This window comes from Puntigrus tetrazona, chromosome 6 (assembly GCF_018831695.1).
Source record: "Puntigrus tetrazona isolate hp1 chromosome 6, ASM1883169v1, whole genome shotgun sequence".
In the NCBI taxonomy this organism is placed as follows: domain Eukaryota; kingdom Metazoa; phylum Chordata; class Actinopteri; order Cypriniformes; family Cyprinidae; genus Puntigrus; species Puntigrus tetrazona.
In genome coordinates this window covers 20,399,114-20,408,670 of record NC_056704.1, presented here as the reverse complement: position 1 = coordinate 20,408,670, position 9,557 = coordinate 20,399,114, and the positions used below count along the sequence as shown (strand labels likewise).

Sequence of the window (9,557 nt, the reverse complement as noted above, 5' to 3'; positions counted from 1 at the left end):
TAACTGCAATTTTTTATCATATCGTTGGAAGATTTAACATGTGCGTGTAAAGCTAGCCTGCTTCATCTTAAACAATGAATTTTTGCAGGAAATTGAGGGCTTTTTTGAATGTGCTGTAAAACGGGGACATTTTGTTAGTTGTGTTTAACACCAAAAAAAAAACTTTCTCTGGGGGGAAAAAAGCCAGCCTAACGAAGGCTAAAATAGATTAGTGAATTCAACTCTTGTGGGAAAATTAACTAACCGGCGCATATGGTGTCTTGTTCAAAATATTTAATAAGCATGAGAGTAAGGCTTTCAGGTTAAGACATTTACAAGTTGTATTATTTTGTAATAATAAGGCCGAGTCATCGTCTTGAAAAGCTGCACTCATAGTATGTTTCCTAAATGCACACAAATTATATAACATTTCCACTTTTTTGGACCACCAATTTGGCAGACCTAATGCTTCTGAAAATGTCACAAAAATATTCTGTTTATATCTAATAGGCCTACATAGCATACCTTTTCTTTACTTGCCTCAAATGTGGAATTCAGACAGTTGGTTCTTTTGTGTTTATATATTTTTTTATTTTCAGTTTAAGTAACATTTTAAACTTGAATTACGATGGATTTCATATAAAGCTCGAAATAGAATAAAAAAAGAAATTTGAATCCTAATAAAAATCTAATTCAGTGTCTTACGGCGGTCATTAAACCTTCTAACAACCTGAGAAAACAAATAAAGGCACCCATTTGGATGCAAAATAACCTCTTCAAAGATTTAATGCATTAAATAGAAAACAACTAAAATGGCAGAATCTTCATTTGAGGCACTGAATTAACATTCTCCCCTTTTTCTCCTCAATCAGCATAAACACAACCTCAATAAGTGCAATGTAATTAGAACAAAATAAATTGAAACTAGAAGAGGGGTGGTCAGTGTGTATTGGTATGAGATTTGTTTTTATGAGCGATTTAAGAAAAAAAATACCAGTATGGCAAATGCAAAGTACAAAAAAACCGAGACAAAAAACAAAACCCAGCAAAATAATGGCACAAAAGCAAAAATTTGCACTCACATTTAGAATTATGTTGAGCTACACACATCAGCTATGAGCATGTCTGAAAGGCTTCAAAACCACATCTTTGGACAGTTGTATAAACAGGTTTAATTTAAAAATTGTTCCACTGACATTTCTTTAGACTCACAAGATGCTAAACCTACATGTGCTGGTATAATTTGATTAGCTAAGAGCAGATCTGCAGAAGTCAATTTGATCGAGCACTGTGTAACAACCTTGTAAACAAAACAGGAAATGTTAACAGATTACTTTACAATGTTTTACAAAAATGTTTTAATGATACAGATATAAAATGAACAAAGAAATACAACTCGGCATCAAGGCCATCTATTTACAGTTCGAAAGTCTTAAGGTGAGCAACTCCGCGGGTGAAACGCCAAGATAAAAGTTGAATGATGCCACCTACTGGTAGAACACGTCACAGATGCTGATGTCTGACAGCGGCCCATCAGTCATCAATCGTAGGTAACCAGAATGCCTGTGGAGGTGAGATTTTAGCGTACATATTAAGTGGTTGCCAAATGGTGCACAGAAACTATACTGCAGTAGAGCTGCACGACTGATTGAATGTGATGTCTCAGTGAAGCTTGGTTCTACAAGCCTCTTACTGTAATTCCAGTCTGAAGACCAGAGGGTGCTCTCACACCAAAACCTCAAATATGGACAGAAGTAATGAACGCCGTTCCGGGGTTGTGACTAAAAGGGATACCGATATGACCGGAAACTAACAATAAAGCCACTGTTCACCGACCAGCTACTACAAAACCTTTGTCCATCAAAAATCCAGACCAGGTTCGATTCTCTGCATTTTCACATCTGTATCAGGCATTTTAATAGGAATAACGAATATGAATAAATAAATAAAAAGCAAAAAATTTCAGACTCTGCGTACAATGACTTTAAAGCAGTTAAACTAAAAATGCCTTTACTTGTTTGTTTTTCAGCGGTTATTCACTTTAAAAGACATCGTGAATTGACTTGAATCATAGCTTTTAGGTTATTTTGATGTTTTTATCAGCTATTTGAAAGTTCTTTCTGATGGCACCCATTCACTACAGAGAATCAATTGGTGAACAAAAGCGTATTAATAAAAACAGATAAAAACTAAGTATATTAAATGTTTCATGAGGGAGTTTGGAGTGCACACTTTTAACCTGGACTGAGCTATAACAAGTAGATCCGATTTATTTCTACTTTATGTTTAACTCTTACCATGTTAGAACAGGCACTGGCAAATGTCATGAATTTGGGGTTAAACTGTAGACAGGTGACTGGACCAGTGTGCTTCCCATCAAGAAGTGCTACTTTCATTCCACTCTCAGCATTCCACACATGGATCTTTCCATCTTCTGATCCTGAAAAGCAAAATGTTGAGTAGACAGGCATTACTCTCTGTTAACTCATCTCTAGTCCTTTCTGAATCTATTGCTGAACCCTTACCAATCATGATGAACTGAGAATCTGGCGTGAAAGAGGCCTCCAAAATGACACCTTTACTGTTGTTATAGCCCTGTGGTGAGAAGAAAGACTCCATCAGACACCCTATTAAGCTTCAGCACAAACTTTGACCAAAATCTAATCAAAATGACACTAATTTCTCACCCCAAACGAGTGGAGCACCGCTCCTTTGAAAGCATCCAGCACTCTTAGTGTTCCACCATTGGTGGAGACCAAAATAAGCTTTCCATCGTTGCTGAACTTGAGACCCGTCCACTCGCATGTTCGCTCATATTGTAGTTTAAACGTGGCAAATGGTCCCTGAGACAGGAGGTGTGATGCAAATGTATAGATTTTTAGCATTTAAAAGGCATATATATACGCTTGAAATATACAGTTTAATACAATTACCTTATCAAAAGAGCGCAGATCGTAAAGTTTGACCATCTCAGAATTCACTCCGGCAGCAAAAATCAACCCTTCCGGATCAAACGAACACACGGGCTTCCCTTGCAGGTGCATAAGGCCCTGTGAACACAACCGAGATTAAAATCTAGTATAGCCTAACAAGAAAAACACACACTAACCCAAAATAAAAAAAAAAATGCTTACTTGACAGTTAGGTGAGCGAAGGTCCCACAGACGAATAGTTTTATCAAGTGAGCCAGAAATGAACGTGTCATCAACGGGAGACATAGACAGAGCAACAACCCTGAATCAGGATAAAATACACATATACAAGTGCTATAACTCCAACGTCAATAAACAAGCAGAGAAAATGTAATGTCACAAACCCTCACCTCTTATTGTGTCCAGGAAAGTAGCGAATGTACTTATTGTCATGAAGGGACAGGTATCGAATAGTATCTGTTGTACCACATTGGTAATGAGAAGAAGAAACAATAAATAAATAAATAATAAATATACCAATAACCTCTCAAAGTATAGCTTCAAGATTTTCCATGTAAATCAATAAAATGTCCACTATACAGTGTCGGATGAACAGGCTCAACCCTGGGCAAGGCAGTAGTCTGTACAGTTAGCTCCTTAACAGGGTAGAATAACAGACCCTAAAAACTGTACAAACAACTACCTCAACCCAGAGCAGGCACAGGCAGACAGCAGCAGTAAAGCTTCAAAAAAAAAAAACACTTTAACATAAAAATAAACAAAGCAAATGATTATGGCCCGGTTTCATAAACAGAGCTCAGCCTACACCAGTTCAATTATGAAATTTAAAGGATTTTCATTCATGTGCTTTAGAAAAGCGCATAACTGCTGTGCATCTGAAGACAAAGTGTGCATCTGAGATGTTTTAAGATCATATAGTGCAAGTTTCTTTCATTTGAAACGGCTCACTTTTACGTTTAGTCTAGGACTAGGCTTAAGCCTCGTCTGTGAAACCGAGGGCAAAGTAATAAACACCTAAATACGTAAGAATAACACGTATGTATTCATTTAATATGAAGTCATATAATTGTACATAATTGTAAAGAAAATACAGAAAGCGTTATAAAAAATGACTACTTTCGGGTAAAATAAAGCATATCACACTGCACGAAAATGCTGTCATTGGCAGTACAATTAATTTATATCCAAAACATGACAAAACTGAACGGCAAAGGAACTGCAACACCAACATCACAAGTCTTCATAAAGAGTCCTACCATCAATCTTGTTGGAGCTGTAGACGACCGTGTTGGCGGCATGGGTGTATCTGATGAGATCCACACCATACTTCTTACTGTAAAGCGTCCGTTTGGGTCTGATATAAAGGACAGAATCGGAAAGAAGTTGATCGCTTGTTTAGATAAGCGTAATTCTGTGTGCATTATGAAACACCTAACATTAAAAACATAATACTAGACTTTATAGTAGTGATAAGGCGGGCTCGGAAGGAGGCGTGGATGCTAACGGTTAGCACGCGACCTCTCATTCGGGCTGTACATTCGACTCATTTCAGTGAATCGGTTCCTTCGAGATATTAACATCAAAGTTTCAGTTAAATATTAGGCGGTTAATTTACGTCATTTCCTAGTCCTTACACCGCAATTAATAAAAAACAATGCCGATCATTAAACGGTGTTTATTAAAAACGCACGCGTTACAGTTTATTTCGTTTCCGCCAAAGATTCAGTGCATAAAAAATGGGTTCAGTGAGTCAGTGAACCGGCTCAACTGATCCACTGACAAAGATTCAACTCAAACGAATCTTTAAAAAAGCTACTGTACATAAACATATTTAAACCACAATGCACAATATAAACAGCAAAACTTATCACATGCCCTTTTAAATACTGGGGCATCCTTAGCCTTTCACATCTCCCAGAGTAAGGTTGTAACCAAGACTAATTGTAAGCCCGTTAAGACCAACCCAAGACGGAACACCAGCCAGTTGTAGAAAAAAATCACAATAAGGAATTTATAAGCGACTTACTTTCCCTCCTGGCAGTCGTACAAAACAATCGAATCGTCATCGCTACTCGATATTACAGTTTCGCCATTTGAACTGAAGTCAAAGCAGTTGATTTTGTCCGAATTCTCTCGGAAAACCTTAGCAACCCTGAAACTCCGCAGCACATTGTCTGTGAGCTTCATTGTGGCCTTTCTGCCTGGCCAGGCGCTGGGAATCGTTTAGTTAAAACAGCGAGTAGATCGGAGTCTGATTTATCAGTGCTGTATGTTGCGAATGTTTTATAATATTTTTTTGAAGTGAAAACAATTTTAAATGTACATTTCGGTCATGTTAAAAAAGCCCGCCGACAAAATTCGTCAATGAACCGGATTACGAAACATGATATGAAGCTAGAGGTAGTAAAACGGAAACAAAATGGCCACCACACCTGCGGAAGTTTCAGAATAAAAGTCCCACGTCGTCTTGCGCTGAAAGTCAAAGCTTAATATTAACCGTCCATAACATACACACAAGATAACGTCTATTTATTCAGTTTTGGTTTGACAGCTGTAATGAGGATAAGGAATTTCACATCAGCTCTCTAGCTCGCTGTTGTGTTTATTTGCATTTGTTGCTAGGTTGAGTCTCATATTTTCAACCGTGGTCAAATCTTACATTTGTAATCAATCAATAGCACGTTTAGTTTTCAATCATAATTTTTGCATAAGATTTCTACAGAGGGTATTCCTTAACAGACTGTTTCAAATAAATGCAGGGCCGACGAGACAGAGGATGTTATTAACATCCAACAAGATGAATCTGTTCTCTCTCATATACGATACATTCTGCACATTGACATCATACTAGCCTCACCCAAAACCCCAGAAGCAGTCACTGGTATAAAAGTAAGCATTGCAAAACTCACCAATTACAAAGCAGACTTTTTTTCCCCAGTGAATTAAACAGCTGGATTAAGTGCACTTATCTTTGTTTCCTTTATAACCAAATACGTCTACAATGGCAAGCACTGATTCAAAGGTGAGTTGTATATCGTTGTAGACTTTAATCTGTTCTAACACAATGAACACTAACAATGAACATCCGTTTTTCAAAGGGGGAAATGTGGACAGTCGGAGATATGTATATCTTCACAGTGAATGTAAGCGATTTTGCACCAGAAGAAGTTATTGTAACCTCCACTAATAATTCAATACAAGTCTGCGCAGAAAAGGTAAGCAAAATCTCAAAAACTCTAACAGCAAGTTTTCTTTCGAATGTATTTTCTTTAAAAAAATGTTTGTTAGTGATTTTACACATTATCATACCCGTTAATATACTTTTGGGTTCTGAAGTTCTTTTTGATTTACATTCCATTCTTCCTCACTGATGAATCAGTTGGCATCAGATGGCACAATTGTGGACACCATTTGTCAGAAGTGTCAGTTCCCGGCTGACGTGGATCCAATGTCAGTCACATCTTCTCTAGAGAAAGGTGGCTTATTGAGCATTAAAGCTCAAAAGCACACAGGAAAATGGTTGCCAATCGTGGATTCGTTAAAAGTGAAAACCTAATGGTTGGATGTATTGAGCATTTTAGAAACCGTAATGTTTCCTTCTTTGTCTTGCTGTATAAAATCAATTGGGTTATTAAACAAAAACAAATTATAATCTGAGGTTCATGAATATATGCACGTAAGTCTGTTTATTTTTCATTGTTGTTGCGACTGTCTTGAAACGACAAGCAAACCAATTTCATGACATTTTAATATTTTTGTTCACCATTTCCCGACTCATATTTGTCACTGACTGAAATGACTAATAAAATTATAGGCATATAGATACAAAAAACAGTAAGTGGTATTCAGAGTGTTTCCATAGCAGCATATTCCATCCATGAACGTCAAATTCATGTGAGATTGAATCACAATACACGCAAAAGCTATACAATGATCTCTGAGTCTGTTCCTCTGAGAGCAGCCTGTGTGGAGATGGACACAGATGAAGCGGTCACACAGTCCTGGTGCCACAGGTTTTCCGCGAGGGCATTCAGGAGGGGTGCTACTTCAGCAAGCCCCGCACTCACGTCACCTCCCACTCGGAAGACCGGATGACTCCAAACCTCTTGATAATGTGTTACGTCGCTCTCTGTCACGTCTGTGTGCATAAATAAGTCAAATCTGCGCTGTTAAGAGTCATAACAATGTCACGCGGCAATACAACGTTATGCTGTTGCATCAGCAGTGTAATATTTTGAATGTTGTTATTTTATATTTTCATATATCATTTCACATATTCATGCTATTTTTATATTTTTGTTCATTTTCAATCAAATTAACTAAGTAAATACATTTAAGTGTGAAATGTTATTTCAGGTTAACGCATAATAACATACATTTGAACGTCACTGTCAAATATAATCTCTGGTAAAAGATACTTGGTGCCGACGACCAATTTGACCACTCGATCTGAAGGTTCTGTGATCCGTGATATCTGATTTGAAAGATCATCAAAGGAGCCACGGTCAGTGAAGGAGAAAAGGAAAAGGATGGCGTCCACTTGTTCCTTACAGGACTGAGGGAAAAATGACACCATTAAACGTCATACTTTAAAATGATAAAGTGAAACAGAAATCGTGGATTAAATGGACAGTTCACACGCAAATGAAAACGTAACCATCCTCAAGTTGTTCCAAACCCGTATCAGTTTATTTATTCTGTGCAAAGAAAGAAATGATGTTGAAATGTTTTAAAGAATTATGTTAACAAAAGGCACTGCTAGTGCCCATTGATTTCAAGAGTATTTGGCTCATGTTATAGAAGTCACCTGTTACCAAGTTTTTTCAAAATATCTTACTTCATGTTCCACGGAAGAGAAGAAATGAATTAGGTTTGGAACAACATGAGGGTGAGTAAATGATGTTTTTGGGCTGTACTATTCCTGGGAGTTTAAGTATCTCTATAATATGAGGAGATGCTCACCGGTAACATGTGGTCAAATCTCCGTATTGCACTTTCTCCACAATCCCAAAGCTCAAAGCGGAAAAACAACACTCGGCCACTCTCCTTTAGTCTTGCAGGCCAGAAGACCACCGTTGTCTCTATGCCTGCAAGAATCACAGCTCTATTACCACTGATGTTTTTACTATTATTATTTTTTATCATTGATTATAAATAAATACGGCGACATATAGTGAAGGATATGTACATCTGTGTGGAAGAATGAATTATAAAGCTGTTACTAATACTATTGTATACATTGAAATATTAAAATATATAATATTTCTCGTTATCTATTATTAATAACGATCATTCTACAAGTAAATGTGCTTTATAATAGTGTTATGTGAGGGCGACCCGCCCCTTGCCACGGACTTGAGTCTTCATCTCTCGAATGTTTTTAAAACGTATTCATCAAAATTGTCGTTTTTTTTAAACAATAAAATTACACTTAATTTATTTTAAATGTGTGGTTTACCTGTGGTCTCATAGTGCATTTTGGGGAGCTCGAGGCCAGCGAGACGGGCAGCAAGAGCGCTTTTCCCGACTCCAGTTTTCCCTGAGATAAAGACCTTGTAGCGAACGATATCCACGTTCATTTGAGGAGGCATCATTGGCGCTTCCAAGAGCCCTTCACAGTAAGTTACATAAAAACCACTCAAGATACATAAAAATATCACTTGCCATTTTTTATGTTGGCGGTAACACATATTATTTTGCTGTTCTTTTATTAAACATAACAAGAAATAACTGACCAGCAAGGTAAAAAAACATGATGCCTAACTGCTGTATCCATGGTGATCACCCTTACCAAACTTTCGCCGTTTCTTCTTATGCAGTATCCTGCTGAAAAACTCCCTGCTGTCTGGACAGCGGTGCCAGTCTGACACGATTATGGATCCAGGTGGGACAGGCATTTTAATTTTGCGAAATCAGGTAAATTAAAAGACTATTGTGCTTTTTATTGGGCGAAATGAAGCTGGTCTGCGCGAACGTGAAGCCAACTAGGTTAAACGTCAAGATGAAAAACGTCAAAATAAAAGTCTAAAGCTACGCAACGCCTATGAAAAAAAAAAAAAAGAAGAAAAGATAGGGGTCAGTTAATGCACATTATAAAACAAAGTCAAAGAAACAAAATCTACAGGTAGCCCATATTAGTACATCATGTTATCTTTATTGAGAGGCCACAGCTCTTGCATATTACAACTGTTGGCTTTGATAAGGCAAACGCAAGAATGAATCCACCAGCTAATTGACACAGAAAAACAAAAAAAGCTTTTGGAGAGGGTGGATCCCACAGGCATGCAGCAATGGCTCAGAATGCAATGTACAGCATCATATATACAAAAACAATAGTGAGACCCCAAAAATGGCACATAGCAGTTTCAACAGATCTACTAACATAAAGAGAATGACTTTAATTGGACATACAAACTTAAAAAAGAGAGATAGAGAGAGATCCTCTGTAAAAGTGAAACTGAACCAAAAATATAGCCATTTTTCTTTGTCATTTCTGACATCTAATTAAAAGACATCTCCAATGAGATATCAAAATGGAGGTATGGCGATATTGCATTTCTAGAATACCAATTCATTTTCATTTTGAGATGCCTGTGAGACAATGCCTAGTTGGATATTTGCGACATAGGGCCACAGAGCCTCGAC

At 37.4% G+C, this 9,557-nt stretch overlaps 2 protein-coding genes across 3 annotated transcripts; both read right to left on the bottom strand.

Moving 5' to 3' along the window:
• Positions 1-258: 258 nt before the first annotated feature.
• wdr82 (WD repeat domain 82) lies at positions 259-5,319 on the bottom strand. Its single transcript, XM_043242619.1, has 9 exons — positions 4,939-5,319; positions 4,169-4,266; positions 3,302-3,368; positions 3,114-3,213; positions 2,913-3,029; positions 2,667-2,822; positions 2,505-2,574; positions 2,277-2,419; positions 259-1,542 (listed from the first exon to the last, which is right to left on the bottom strand). The coding sequence occupies exons 1-9, from the start codon at positions 5,097-5,099 to the stop codon at positions 1,513-1,515; spliced, it is 942 nt and encodes a 313-aa protein (XP_043098554.1). The 5' UTR covers positions 5,100-5,319; the 3' UTR covers positions 259-1,512.
• A 1,252-nt stretch (positions 5,320-6,571) lies between these two features.
• Positions 6,572-8,947, bottom strand: cplane2 (ciliogenesis and planar polarity effector 2). 2 transcript variants are annotated; one of them, XM_043242449.1, is made up of 5 exons: positions 8,704-8,947; positions 8,371-8,523; positions 7,875-7,999; positions 7,331-7,467; positions 6,572-7,073 (listed from the first exon to the last, which is right to left on the bottom strand). In XM_043242449.1, exons 1-5 carry the CDS (start codon positions 8,807-8,809, stop codon positions 6,836-6,838), a joined length of 759 nt encoding a protein of 252 aa, XP_043098384.1. In that variant the 5' UTR covers positions 8,810-8,947; the 3' UTR covers positions 6,572-6,835. The 2 variants fall into 2 exon arrangements, with proteins under 2 accessions (XP_043098384.1, XP_043098385.1); XM_043242450.1 differs by having other exon boundaries at positions 6,850-7,050; positions 7,289-7,467.
• Between the last annotated feature and the right edge of the window lie 610 nt (positions 8,948-9,557).